We start from the raw sequence: 14,400 nt of genomic DNA, 5'->3' as shown, positions 1-14,400 counted from the left end.
ACATTTGGGATTGTGTCCTGATGTCACTGATAGCTTCACACTTGGTGGCAATGTATTCAGTGTTTATGTCAGGATTGCTCTGGTTTGCACTTAGTATTTCATTTTTGTGATAACTGTAACATGGCTGCAAAGAAATGACTTCTCTCCAATTCACTGCTTGATACTCTCAGTTTAGAGTGCATGTTTAATATGTAGGAGATTGAATTTTCAAGGAGTTTTCTGTATCAGAGAAAAATGTGCTAGGCAGTGTAATAGCAGAATTTTAGGTATCTGAACAGCTGAAACTCCTACAGAAAGCAGAAGTGTTTACTGGCCTTTATAGACTTGGCTCTGCAGGGATGGATTTTGTAGCAGAGGTTGTTACTGCTCCCATGTTAACTGTATTCCCATGGGTAAGGAAGGATAAATACTTATATTGTAGCCACAACTTCTATTACCAGTGAGGGTTTGTGGAAGAACATAGCTGTTTGTTGCCTTGTTCAGAGGGCCAGGGAAGGAGTAAATGGTTCTGTGTTCCCATCAGAAATGTGCTCACTTACTAATGACAGTCAAAGGAAAGAGTTAATTGATCAGTACAAGCTAAAAGGGCTGATGGGGATTATTGCCCCTCCTGTCCTTGGACAAGTGGAAGGCAGGAACTGGCTTCTGACTCCTGATCTGTTTTCTGCATCGTTCTTGAATAAATATGGCTGTACAGTGCCTCCTGGAGGATTACAGTCCTTCACTAACCAATATGAAACTGTAGAGGGACGACAAGGAAGTGCTGCAGTCGGGGAATTCAGCTTCTTATGGATCTGGTATAAAAATAGAAACACTAATCTGTCAGTTGATTGCCTGGGCCAATTTGTTTCTTGTTAACCCTTTTCCCCTTAGCCCTTTTGCACTTCTTTCTTTGGAGAATACTCTGTATTTCTGCATAGGAGTTGCAGAACAGTGGAGAAGGAGGTGCTGGTATTTTGTAACTGTTGTAACAGAATTGTGATTCGGTCTCTGTTATTTCTTTGTGTTACGCTTCAGTTATGTTGGGAGATGGGCTAGTCTGAAATAGAAACTGTCCATGGAAAAATTCCATAACAGTAAAAAGAAACGTCTAGCAATACTTTAAAACTGACAGGTTTTCACATGAAAACCTCCCGAGGGAGAAAAACAATTGTTTGAGACAGCATAATATTGCTTTCCTCTGCAGTTCTGGATTTCATAGAATCACAGAATGTCATTTCTCTCAATGACATCCAATTTTTCATGTTTGTGCAGATTCCCCCTCAAATACATTTTTGAGGGAAGCACACACTTTTCAGAATTTTTGGTATGAAACCCAGTTTTCCATTTAAAAACAAAGTTGAGATGGGAATATTCCCCCACCCCACCTCCAACTGTAAGCAGTTGGCCAGTCTTATTTACCTGTGCTGATAAAGTACTCACTTGATTGGGTCCAGTCTGGGTGCATTCTGCATTTCTGTCACATCCACCATTGTTCTCCAGGCAGGGGTTTATTTCTTTGTAAAACAAACAGTAGCAAAAAATAAAAATGAGCGACTTCTGAAAACCCAAGAAGGGTGAATCTTAAGTTAAGCATGCTAGGAATGCAGATTTTGGACAGCTGTGAATCAATGAAAGTCATTTGATTTAGTTATTATCAGTCTGGGCCTTGTAGTTGCCTTGGTAAAAGCTAAAACACGTCTGTTTTTAAAACCATGCCTGGGGAGAGATATGGTACAGCAGTCTCTCAGTCTTTAAGTCTGCAATGGTCAGAGGAACATGAGTGTATGAATCTGCTAGTGATGGGGCTATCTTTGCTGAGAGGTAGGTCTTAACTTTGGTGTAACACTGCGCTACTTTGGATGACAAGGTTTGTCAAGTAGTATTAACCATGTGGTGCTGCAAGAAAGACTGTTGAGGTGCCTTTGGCACCAAGGTCTCTAGTATCAGGAAACTGCACTTAGGATCAGAGCAGAACACGGATCTCCTTCCATGTACAGGAAAGTTCACTCCTGTAATTTCCCTCCTGGTGACATACAAGACATTGGGAATGCTTACCGATGCAGACTACTCCGTCTCCAGTGTACCCAGCATTGCAGATGCACACTCTATTTCCAGGCGTTGTTTTTCTGCACTCTGCTTTGTCAGAACAGCCACCATTGCTGGTCTCACAAGCGTCAATAGCTGAACAGGGGTGACAGCTCAGATTAAACCAATATGCTTACATAGCTTCTTACAGATAGTTGTCTCTAACTCTTGAAGGGATTTGTTGAAATCTTCTGAATGTTTCTCATTTAGATCATAGATGTCATTAGTGCTAGCTATTTATTATCTCGTATTTATTGATTTTATTATTATTATTATTATTATTATTATTATTATCTGTTACTGCAAGAAGAAAAGCTGAGATGTCTGGTCTGGAAGACAAGAATTCATCCAGGACTGCCTTTTGGTAACTTCCCATTTCATGATTCTGCACATTCCAACAAAAAAAGGGCTCTTTGTACTCTTCTCTAGATTAAACAGGCTTTTGGAGGTTTTCCTTAGCTGTACAAAGCTTTCCTTTAGCTTTCCTTTTCTGTACAAAGATCAAATGGCCTTTTCTTGCAGGAGGTCTTGACTCTGATACCACCCAGCCCTCCTGTGAAGAAAAAGTCCTGTTTTTTACTCAGATGGAAGCTTGTGCTGTTCTGCAGCCCTGGATGAGTCAGAGGCTCAAAAAATGATCTTGCCTGGGCCACCTAGAAAGCAGGGAGGGGGCCTCTTCTGATCTCCAGTGTGAATCGAACTAGCTCAAACATTACTTTAGTTTTTGCCCCAAATGACCTCAAATGGCTGTTCCAGCAGCTCTAACAGCCAGCCTGGGGAGATGACTTCTGTAGGTGTTTGCCAGGGAATCCTTCTTCAGGGTGAGCATAGAGCCCCTGTTGGGTGACCTACATCCCCCTGTTCATGGGAGATTTCATACTGGTACATTAAAATGGCCTTGGGTGATTTGTGCCAGAAGAAAAAATCAAAGCAGCTAGAGTTAAGAGTGTTAAGGTCTTCAATTAGGACCCTGCCAGCCATTTTCAGGCAGATATTCTTCTGTTCCCAAGAGCATTAGGATTTTAATCAGTTACAGATTAGGTAAAGAAACTGTAACATTACAGCCACTGTAGCTGGAAACAGTCTACTTCATAAATCTGGATATCCAAGGCTCTTGTAGGGACAGCTAGGATAAGCTGCTGCTGCCCTTTTCTGAGGGTGTCTCAGATCTCTCTGCTCCAGAAGTCAATTTTATCACCCCAGAAGTCTGTGCAAGTTCAAAATGCTGAGGAAATGGCAGGGGTATATGGCTCTCAATAGCTGGAAGTGCTATTGTACCCTGAATTGGTCTCTGTTTGCTGGGCTTTGTTGGAAAAGGAGTAAAAGTCATAACTTTCATTACTCTGCAAACAATGGGGCCTGGGTTGTGCACAGTATGTTCCCTCTTCTCTGGCCTCCCTTAGCACAATGCCCCACAACTTGAAGGTTTTGAGCCCTTTGTTTGCTATGAATCTGCACCTGTTGCACTTTCACTCACTTTGAGCAAACTGGCAGCAATTCCTGTTTTTAACTGGTGCATAGGGGAGTGCTCATCTCTCACCAGCTCCACTATTTCACTGTGATCACAGTGCATTTCAGGCACTCTTTTTCAACAGGGAGACAAAGTCCACTTGCCTGTGCAGAATGTCCCGTTCCCTGTGAACCCAGCTGCACACTTGCAATAGGCAGTCCCATTTGATAGGAGAAGGCAACTAGAGACATGAAAAGAGGCAGATGACATTAAAAAGAAAAAGTCAGATCTTTTGCTCTGCACTGTTCCAAAGGTAAAGTTGCACAGAAATAAAGAGGTGTTTAACCATATAGTATGTTGCAGTGACAACCATAAAAATGAACTCAGCCAGACCAAGCTCTCTGGAAGTGTTTTAGATATGTTATTTTAAGTATTAAAAATGCATGTTTTGGGGCTATCAGCTGTCCTGTTTTCTCATGCGGAACCTCAGAAAATCCTGCTCACCCAAAAAACACACAAAATTTTGTTTGCACTCAACTTACACAGCAGAACTGATATACATGGGCTGGGTGTCTGAGTGCCCCAGGTTTAGCCTTCTGTATGCAAGTGTGGGTTTAAATGTCTTTCTATACTGTGTGGTGGGATGTCTTACTTTCTTTTGCCCCCAAATCTCATCTGTTTCCCCTTCTAACACTCACATTTTTGAACATTTCAGCCTCATTTCTGAATACATTATATTAACATTGCCCCTTATCTCTGGGGTTAAAAAGCATGAGTGTTATCTGTGTTGCTGAGAAGTCTTCAGAAAGAGCAAGGCTGGCCATACTTTTTGCAATAGATCCCCGTTTTCTCCTCCCTCATCCAAAAAAGGAGACTTTATACATACTTAGCACTAGTATGGCATGAGGTGTTACATGCATCTTCTTTGATTTCTGCAAGAGGAAAAAAAATGAAACAGGAATCAGAGCTTTACAAGTCAATATCCTTCTAGTTTGCCACTCTTATATGACCACCATGCAGAGCTGGAGTTTCTGGCTCCTGCACCAGGCAATCACTTGCTCACAAGGAAACAGGCCTTCCCTCTGGCTAGATGACTCTCTCTCCAGATCAGCAGGTACCATTTAAATGTGATGTTGAAGAAAAGGCATGTCAGTATGTTGTCAGGAAAACACTTCACCTGTTGCCATTTACCTTTACTTTGGTGAGTCTTGCACATAGTTGGCTTAATTACATAAGTTTAGGATTTCCAAAGGAACTGAAAGTTGCTCAAATTCCACTGAAATTCTGTCAGCATTAGCTATAAAGTTCTTTTCACTACTGTTCTTGTCCTGAGCAAATTTACAATAGATATTGAATGCTATTATTAATGTGTTTATAAAATTTATTATACAGATTTCTGAAATAGATATTTAATACATTTCAATTATGTCTAAATATAATTTAATTGGGTATAGGAGCTGTATTAAATCAAGACGAACTGATTTATTTGCTAGTTAATTTTTATTGCATTAACAAGAACATAATTTAATATCCAGTGTTGTATAGCTAAATCAACTTATCGAAACTCTTGGAAGGAGGACCTGAGGATCAGAATGTGCTAGCTAACTCTGCTCTGCAAAATACACAGCCTTAATAAACAGGATGTTCTTTTGGGACAGCTACAGGGTGTCACAGCTAGAGAATTAGCTAAGTAAGGCATTTAAGTCTCATGAGCAGCTGACTTTCTATTAGTACAGTGATTAATTCCTTGAGCATGGGCCTATGGGAAGCTGCTGGATGTCTGGGCTCTGGTCACTTGGACACCTGACACTGGGCTCTGGTCACTGCTGCAATTCTGCCGTTTCCTGAAATGCTCTCTTCTTTCCCCAGAAGACAAAGGAGGGGGCACTCACCACTCTCGCATGTCACTCCCCTCCAGCCGATGTCACATTCACAGGAGCCGTCCCCATCGATCCCGCTGCTGCATTTCCCATGGACGCATGCACACCCTGTGGGGAGAGATGGGAGGAAACCAGTGTTTAGAATGCATTCAAAAACTGCTACATTCAAAATCTGCTTATTTTTCCTCTGTTCCCAAATACAGGGACTGAAACTGTGTTTTAATGGGAAACATTGGTGAAAAAGCTGTGTTAAAGTGGATTATTCATGCTGGATGCCACTCTAAGCCTCCAAAGAGCCAGTGTAGGAGGCGCTGTCTCTAAGTAAGGTCTTCTCTATCAAGAAAATAGTGAGAAAATGCCATAACAGGGAAAGAAAAGGAGTTAGTGATATTTTTAGGAATGGTCTATTATCTTGAAAGCAACGTAGGTTTCCAGGATCTAGAATGAATGCAGCTAGAAGGACTCAGGAGGTTTCACCTTCCCCTTGGAGACCTAACATGGGACTTCTCCCCATGTAGGAAAGCTGGCCATGGAGGTCACAAAACAGAGTGACTTCCCTTTGCATCCTGCATGCCTCATCATTTCCCTTCAATCCCCATCACCCCTTTTGCACCCCCCTCACAAGCATGGCGCGGGGGCGCTCGGTACCTTGATCGCAGTTGCGGCCGTACTTGCCCTCGGCGCAGCTCTCGCAGGCCGTGCCGACAAACCCCGCTCCGCACTGGCAGGTGCCGGTGCCGTTGATGCCGTCCATGCAGACGCCGTTGCCGAAGCAGGGGCTCCCGGCCTTCCCGGGGCAGGGCTGGCACTGCGGCCCGAAGAAGCCAGCACAGCACTCCCTGGTCTGCAGGCAGAGAAATGCCATGCTGAGGGGCAGCATCAGGGCAGAGGGGACCCCGGCCCCTCCAGGCGTGGCTGTATGCATGTGGCCACTGGGCATCGTCTCTCGGGACTGCTGCTGGGTGGAGGCAGCTGTAGGTGGGGGTTTTTGGCAGTGCTTGAGCTCTGCTGTCTGTGGCCTTGCTCCTTACACTGCCAGGGATCAGGCTGCCATCCCAAGTTCTTGCTGGGATGTGGGTGTCCTCTGCCACCCCGGGGAAAGGTGGAGGAATTGCTAGGGATAAACATGGTGTTACCCTTCCCAAACTCCCCCTGCATCCCACTCCTTCCCCTGCTCCAGCCATCAGCAGCCTTTAGCCTTCTGATCTCTGCTGTATCGAGTCCCCACATGAACACAAGACCTCTGTGTACAGCCATTAGGGACCACCTGGATGTGCTGTGTGTGTGTTGAGGCAGTTATGAGGAGGGTGAAGTTTTAATGGGAAACATTGGTGAAAAACCTGTGACAGGAATGGTGTACTCACAATGATGGTTTTAGCACACTTTGGCTGGCATCCGATCTGGATGGTGTACATCCTCATGTTGCTTTCCGAGAAGACACAGTATTTCTTCTGCCCTGCCTGGGCGAAGATTGGAGAAACAGCTGCACTTCTGTGTAATATTGATCAGCTACTTTCAAATGTTTTTAAAAAAATTGACATTATGTATGCTGTGCGCTGACTCATACATTTGCAATTAAAGCTAAGGAAATACTTGCAGCAATAAAAATGAGTTAGTTAAAATGATTTTTGCTGGAGAATGTATGTTCAATTTAACTAAGTGCCCTGTGGCAAAGATGTCTAATATTGCCTCTGCTCAGAAAAAGTTTCCATTCAACCTTTCTTTCTGCAACATTTCGTGTTCTTTCCAGTTCTCTTTTGGAAAACCAAATGTCAAAATACTGCAAAAACAGCTGTTAATATGTTATCTTTCAGGTCTGGAAACAGTAGGGGAAGTTTGCTTTCAGGAGAAGATGTACCAGTCTGGCTGTACGCTTGTTAGAAGATTAAGATAAGCATCCAGCTGCTCATTATAAATTAAATGTTAACATGTTTGAGTTCTACCCATGAGCACTTTGGTAGGGCTTTGCCAGCCAATTATTTTAATTGGGTGTATGGGACTTGATCTCTTTTGGAATCCTATTACTGACACAATTAGTCTAATTAAAAAAAAAAAAAAAAAGAACAAGTATAAAGAAAAATATGCTTATATAAGCCAACAAAGGGACTTTCCAAGAGAACTCATTGTGGCCTTCCAATACTTGAAGGGAGCATATGAACGAGAGGGGCAACGCCTATTTACATGTGGTGTTAGTGATAGGACAAGGGGAATGGTTTTAAACTAGGACAGGGGAGATTTAAGTTAGAAATTAGGAGAAAGTTTTTCACTCAGAGGGTGGTGAGGCGCTGGAATAGGTTGCCCAGAGAGGTTGTGGATGCCGCATCCCTGGAGGCATTCAAGGCCAGGCTGGATGCGGCTCTGGGCAGCCTGCAGTAGTGGTTGGCAACCCTGCCCAGAGCAGGGGGCTTGAAACTACATGATCTTTAAGGTCCTTTTCAACCTAGGCCCTTCTATGCAATTCAGACACCAAGAGGCTCTGGCTTTCCTTGTGGTTGAAAAGGGCCTGCTAAATATCCACAGTTCCTATGTGTGGGACCTGGGCACCTGAAGTCTTTACACCCTCCAAGTCTCTGTGTGTTCGTAACACACGGCATGGTGCTGGGGTCAGGTTGACCATGCCGTTCTGTACTCTGTCAGAAGGGTAGAAGCTGCTGCTGTAATTCCTTGTGTAGAAAACACTGGACCATGCTCAGCTCCCTCATAGTTTTGCATGGCGGAGCTAACCTTTACAGTTAAGGAATTCTTCAGGTGCCCCAGTGTAAACTAGAAACTACTCTTTCAAGACACAATTGTTTTTAAGCTGCTCTTGAGTCTGCTTCCTTGTTCCTAGGATGGTTTAGGTCAAGAGTGGATTGAATCTACTGATTGTGAGTAAAGTATGTAGCAGGCCAAAGTAACCATGATGAGTTGTTGAAACTGAGGCAATCATATAAAGCAAACAAAACCAGGATTGAATGCATCTATGCTCAGTTTTGATTAAAAAAAGTAATAGTTCTAATGATAAAGTACTTACTATTTCTTTTGTTCCTGGGGGACAACTTGTTGGCTGTGAGCAAATTCTGCACTTTTCCTTAAACACAAATAGAAGGTGGTTAACAAAGTCTGTGTAGAGCTACAGGCAGCCTATTTAATAGAAGAATGCATAATTTCCTGTCATAGTTCCCCAGCCCCAAGTTGAGTCCGGAGGTGCACAGTCAGGATAAAACCTTTGTTAAAGGTGGTGAGAGTAGCTGGACTGCTCAATAAGGAAGAACATCCTCACCACCTGGTCTGTAGGGATTGCTCATAGGAAGCCTCCTGCCACGGAAAGGAGAGGGAAAGCTCTTTTGGTTATGCTACGCTCTGCTAAGGTGATGCTTTCCAAAGACCTACCCATTGAAATCACAATATGAAGCAAATCATAGGCTTGGATATGGTTTACTTGTGGCATAAGGGCAATGGCAGTTTAGAGAAATCTCATGTGGTCCTATGTTATGTGTGTATGCAGATATAATCTAGAATTATTTGCACCTGTAAGGTCAGGTCCTGCAAACCCCCTCAGTATATGGTATATAGCTGATATACAATGTTTAGTATTATTCCTATTTAGCTAAATCTGTGCTTACTTTTAGAAAGGCTTAAATGTATGTTGAAGTGTGTTGCTGCATTTAAAACATAGCACGGAAGATAATTTTCCATGAGAAAGTAAAGGACTGTGCCTAGTGCCCAACTGAACAAAGCTGAGGAAAAACCATGAGTGAAATATTATAAAATATGGGGCTGTATTCCAGGGAAAAGTATTAGTCTACAAAAGTTTGTGCCTGTAAAATATGCCTTAGCTAAAGCACAAGTCTCACTTTGTCCGCGTTGTCTAGCCTATTGTGTGTTCCATAAAAAGGAAGGTATGCTGCTGGTTTGCTGTCCCATTTCACTTGTTCATGAGAAAAGACAAAGGAAACCTTTCTCTGCTAGTCAGAAGAAACCACATCTTATTCTTTGTAGGAATTTAAAACCATTTGTATTTCATATGTAAAAGGAAAAAGAAATGGGGAGAATGATTTTCTCAGAGGGCACAAGGAGTTCATGTGTATATGTGGAGGTAATCTTTATCTGGAATGAAAAGAACCCATTTTCCATTAATATATATATTTTACACTGCTCCCACCACCAACAACTCTGTAAATAAGTGGCCTGACTGAGAAGATGTGTCAACATAGTGCATAATTATTTACTGAAAAATTAAAACTTAGGAACTGGCTTATTACCGTGGTATTCTATTTTATCCAGGCTGTTAGTATAGTCAGTATACTGATTGCAGAATCAAGTCAGTTTTTACTGTTGCCAAAACTCTGTTAGGAATATCCTTAGTGGAAACTGCATGCACTCCTTTCTCGCAAATAGCGTCATGTATCCTGTATGCTTTAGCTGTGTTTTACTATGGTCTCTGATAGGCCTTTAAGCATCTATACAAACAGAACCACTTACAGTGATCACAGTATCATTAATATCACATCTATTCTTCTTGATTTCCAGGACTTTTCCCAATCCATGGATAATTCCTTTGTCTGTTGCAACATTTGCATAATTTAGAGGTGCATCATTTATGAACAGCTGCAAAAGAAATGCAATCAGAAAGCAGCAGAGATGTTTTGTAGTTATATGGTAACAGGAGCGATAGTGGGTGAAAGAAAAAGCAGTGTATATGGCTTGCTTCAGGAAAACTGAAGGGTGCAGTCAACTTCAAGCACTTGCACACATCCCAGTTGATGCATTTAAGAGCTTTGCTGGACTGGAAGACATGAGATTGTTGAACCTGTTGAAGATCTTTAGCAACACGATTTGGCAGAGCCGATTTTTCCACTGTGGGGTGTAAAGGTAAAGGGTTTGACGAAGGATTCTAAAACAAGCCAAACTGGGGGGGGTGGGGAATGAGGGAGCTTCAGGGAAGACCTTCTGGCAGCTGTTCCTTCAAGGAGGGCTTCCAGCATCTCACTGCTACCCCACACTCCCTCAGCCCCATGAGCAGCTGTTTTTTTCAAGGTTCTGCAGAGCAAGCAGCAGGACCAAAACTGTTTTGCTGTCCTCCTTTGCCTGTGCCCAGAGGAAACTCAGAGGCAGAGAGGGAGGACAACTAAGTTCCCTTCTTGGCCGTGCCACAGAATTGGGTGGGTTGCTTAATCTTTCTGTGGTTGGCTTTCCCATGAGTGGTGCTGAAAGGCAATTCATATTTGTTGCCAAGTGCTTCGAGCTCTTAGGTCTGCAAGCGGAGTAAATCCATAGAAAATAGAATTCATGTGTTATAACTGAAGGCAGGTTTCTAATAGCTGTTGGAAGTCAGATTAATGACTGCTTTATAATGCAAGCTTATGGCTGCTAGAGATGCATGTCCACCACAGTAGCTTCTAAGAAGCGATGCTGAATGTGAAGAGCATAATTGAAATCAAATCCAATTGCCCCTTCCAGAGTGACTTTGAATTAAGCAGGTCTGAAGGAGGCATTCAATATGAGTGACATCATTTGTGCTGTTAAATCCCAGAAGCTGATGTGGTGTTCACAGCTCTTTTTGGCTGCTTACTTGCCACGAAATTGAGCAAATGAGGACAGCAGTACCTGGTTGTTGTGTAGGAAGAACCCAATGTGGTAAGAAAACCCAAGCATGGTCTCCCTGTGCATGCCGTTGTGCAGGTCATTCTTCAGGAGCTTTTCATCTATCAAAACGTGATATCGGATTTGATCCTCAACCTGAAAACAAGCAATTAAATTCAGAGTTACATAACAAAGCATGAAAAGTTATTTGGGAAAACTTTTCCCAAAGGATATGAGCAAAATTGCTTGAATTTATGGAGAAGCTCTCCAGCAGTCAGGTTATTTCATATTTTCTACTGTGCAGAGTCTGCGTTCCTGTCATAAAGCAACTTTTACGGGTTATGGGGGATAAAAGGCTAATGAACTGTTGGGGACAAAGATTTTTTTGTTTCTGGCAGTGTCTGGACATAGGGCTGGCTGACAGATGCAGTGAAAAGTTAATCAGATTATTTTCTTAGGACACACTCTGAACTTTACATTTGATATCAAAAGTAGCTCATTCAAGAACGTTTTCATAATCTTCTCCTTACCCATTCCTTCTCCCTAAGGCAAACCCTGAATAACCTTAAAATGAATGTTTGTGCTAATCCCACTGCCTCCTGTCCCCTTGTTTTGAACATTCATACTGTTACTTGCTCTTTGGCTCCTTCAGAGGTGTGTGAAAGAGTGAAGTAACCCCAGGCTGAAAGATTTGTGACATTGCCTGGCTTTGCCCACAGGGTGAAGTAGTGGCCTTTACATCTCATAGTTGGGACCAATTCTATTTTGTTTTCCACAGGCTTGACACAGAAATATTGGCAGGCAGGAAGGTGGCAATTAAAATAGAGCTAACTGCTAAGGTATAGACCTCCATCAATGTCCAACCCTGTTTAATCCTGCTGACTTGTATGCTTTGAAGGAAAACTTAACTCCGGTCCATCTTCATTTCTATTTAATCACCCACAGAATAAGAAGTCACTCGGAACAAAACCTTGCTTCCTAAGAGGCCAAGAAATGGCATCTCTTTCCTGTGCTGAGCTCCTCCCTCTGAAGTAAAGTTTTGTAACACAAGGTGTTTTGTAAAAAAAAAAAAAAAAAAAAAAAAAGAGAACGAGGCTTAGGCAGACTTCATCTTCCTGTTGTTTTGTGATTTTCTTTGTCAAATCACTATACCACGCAAGGTTGGGAGCATGGAAGAAAAATGGAAGAAGCATACTTGTAAGCAGTGAAAATGAAAATAATTTCTGTGTGTGCACAACATGAGTCTGACAGGATTGATGCCTTAAAGCTACATATGTGTCTCTCAAAGATTTATTATAGATGCTTCTTATAGTGATGAGGATATCATTAAAACTAACTAAAATAGTGTTCAAAAGTCATTTGAGAAGATTTGGGTTGATCACGTGTGATTTCTTCCGATGAGGTAGCAATCAGGACTTCTGTCATGGGTCTGCTGGTTGGAGGTAAATGTCTTGAGATCAGTTATTTGAACTCTGTATTCCTCAGCTTCCTGGCTGTAAACGGAGACCATGGAAGTAGGGAGAGAGAGCACAGGGTGAGTATTTATGGAAGGGGCAGGGAAGTATTAATGTCATTGTGCAAGTCATGAGTGAAGCTTCCTCTGCAAGGGATGGTTCTTGATACTTGGATTCAGTAAAGCAGTTTCAAACTGGAGCAAATGTGAAGAAAGGAGCTGGGATGACCCAGGAAACAGCATAACTTGGGAGAAGACTCACAGGACTGAGAAGGCCATTTGGCCTTGTAAATATGTCAAGATATAAATGCCAGAGAAACAGAAGTTGTTTCAGCTAACGCATGATGCTGGCATCAGAATAAAGGAATATGAACTGGTCAGAGGTGTGCTGTCAAAATAATATAAACTGGCTCTGGGAGTGAGGCCAGAGGCTGGCATGGGAGAGGTGGAATGGCCACATCTGTGCTGATATGAGGAGCTGGTGGCAGGGTCGGGCATGAGCCTGGTGTGGGCTGCTAGCAGAGGGCAGCAGCAACGGGTTTGCCAGAGGAAATTCTTCTAGCCAGGAAAACTTCAGATATTTTTCTGAACCCTGAACCCTGGGAATGGCCAGCAGTGCTTGTAAGATGGGACTAGAAATGGTTTGCAGGAAGTAGCTTGTGGATGCTGTTCCAGCGGGAGTGACACGGACAAATGTCTCACTAGTTCTAGGAAAGAGTCAGAGTATTTTTTCGGGCATTATTAATGATGGTGTTGCCAGTGATGATGGGGGACTGGACTTGTTCACCTAGGAAATTAATTTCAGTGTTATTCCTGGTCATTCCTGTACTGATCTCCTTTTAGGGTGTAAGATGGGAAAGTCTAGTGATGAAATGTCTTGGATATTATTGGAGTTGTTTTATTTTAGAGAAGGACAAAACCCAGAACAAACAGCTAGGCTCCTCTAGCGAGACAGGAAAATACATGTGGATCCACCCCTTCTCATCTCCTCTGGTGGTAAAAACAAACTTACAGGTTTCCTGGAAAACTAATCCCTCCTCCTATTTCTGTATGCTTTCAATTCATCCACTTGACACTGAAATGAGAAACTGAGTTGTTAAGAAATATCCTGTGAGTAATACGTACCAGAGTAGAAATGTTTTTTTCGCTTAGGTAATTTTCTATGGCATCGTTATTTGGAGCAAACACTGTGTATGTGTTTGCAGCTTCTATCTCGTTTGCCAGGCCGTATTGCTGTTGTGAAACACATTTAAAACAAACAAACAAAAGAGGATGATCACTGATAGTCTGATAGTAGTTCAAATGCAAACCTCTATACTTAACAAGGTGTGAAAGCTTACGATAATGTAGCCCCTGAAAATGGAGTAATCGGGCATTTGCTCCAGGCGGGCCAGCAGCCTCGGCATGACAGTGCTTCGGAGGGGAGTCAGAACCTGGAAGAAGAGCAGATATATCCCCTGTCAATACATGTGCACGTGCTATGGTTGCAGCTGCAAGGAGCAGATGCAATAGAAAATATTCTACACGAGTAATGTTTTGCAAGAGCTGTTGACTATGTTCCATTGCTTGCCGTGCAGAGGAACAAATCCTCCCTGCCTGGCCATATACCTTATCAATAACATGTATGATCCCATTTGTGGATGCGATGTCGCCAGCCACGATGTGAGCGCCCTCGACAGTGAGGTTCTGAAAGGAGAGGAGAGGAGAGAGGGTTTGCTTTGGCACTGTGGGGGCTGCAGCTTCCTGGTGTTTTGTGCTGTGGCTTTCCACACCTTTCCAAACACTGGCCTGGGGCTCCACCACAGCCCTGCTTAGTGCCAGGCCAGACCAGAGGCCAGGTTGCCCTCAGGAAAACAAGTGCAAAAGGGTTAATGGGGGTGATGTGAGGACTCTGTGCTGCTCCTCATGTGCAGGACAGCAAAGCCATGGGGTAACACTGGGGTGGTTACTCAGGGTTGGTTCACTCACCCCTGCTCATGGTAGGA

The 14,400-nt window shown here is 43.0% G+C and overlaps 1 protein-coding gene across 1 annotated transcript in view; it reads right to left on the bottom strand.

Moving 5' to 3' along the window:
• Positions 1–14,400, bottom strand: part of STAB2 (stabilin 2) — a gene marked incomplete at both ends in the record, with an annotated part of 86,696 nt that overhangs the window by 25,675 nt on the left and 46,621 nt on the right. The window contains 13 exons of the mRNA XM_084291293.1: positions 1,423–1,496; positions 2,038–2,163; positions 3,682–3,758; positions 4,404–4,449; positions 5,410–5,505; positions 6,046–6,241; positions 6,762–6,857; positions 8,411–8,467; positions 9,862–9,987; positions 10,987–11,118; positions 13,541–13,648; positions 13,756–13,848; positions 14,024–14,101. Of these exons, the coding sequence (XP_084147419.1) occupies positions 1,423–1,496; positions 2,038–2,163; positions 3,682–3,758; positions 4,404–4,449; positions 5,410–5,505; positions 6,046–6,241; positions 6,762–6,857; positions 8,411–8,467; positions 9,862–9,987; positions 10,987–11,118; positions 13,541–13,648; positions 13,756–13,848; positions 14,024–14,101 (1,305 nt within the window). The remainder of the gene's footprint in view (positions 1–1,422; positions 1,497–2,037; positions 2,164–3,681; positions 3,759–4,403; positions 4,450–5,409; positions 5,506–6,045; positions 6,242–6,761; positions 6,858–8,410; positions 8,468–9,861; positions 9,988–10,986; positions 11,119–13,540; positions 13,649–13,755; positions 13,849–14,023; positions 14,102–14,400) is intronic.

Source organism: Netta rufina (genome assembly GCF_964035555.1).
Source record: "Netta rufina genome assembly, chromosome: 1".
Classification (NCBI taxonomy): Eukaryota; Metazoa; Chordata; class Aves; order Anseriformes; family Anatidae; genus Netta; species Netta rufina.
This window is presented reverse-complemented; position numbering and strand designations above follow the sequence as displayed.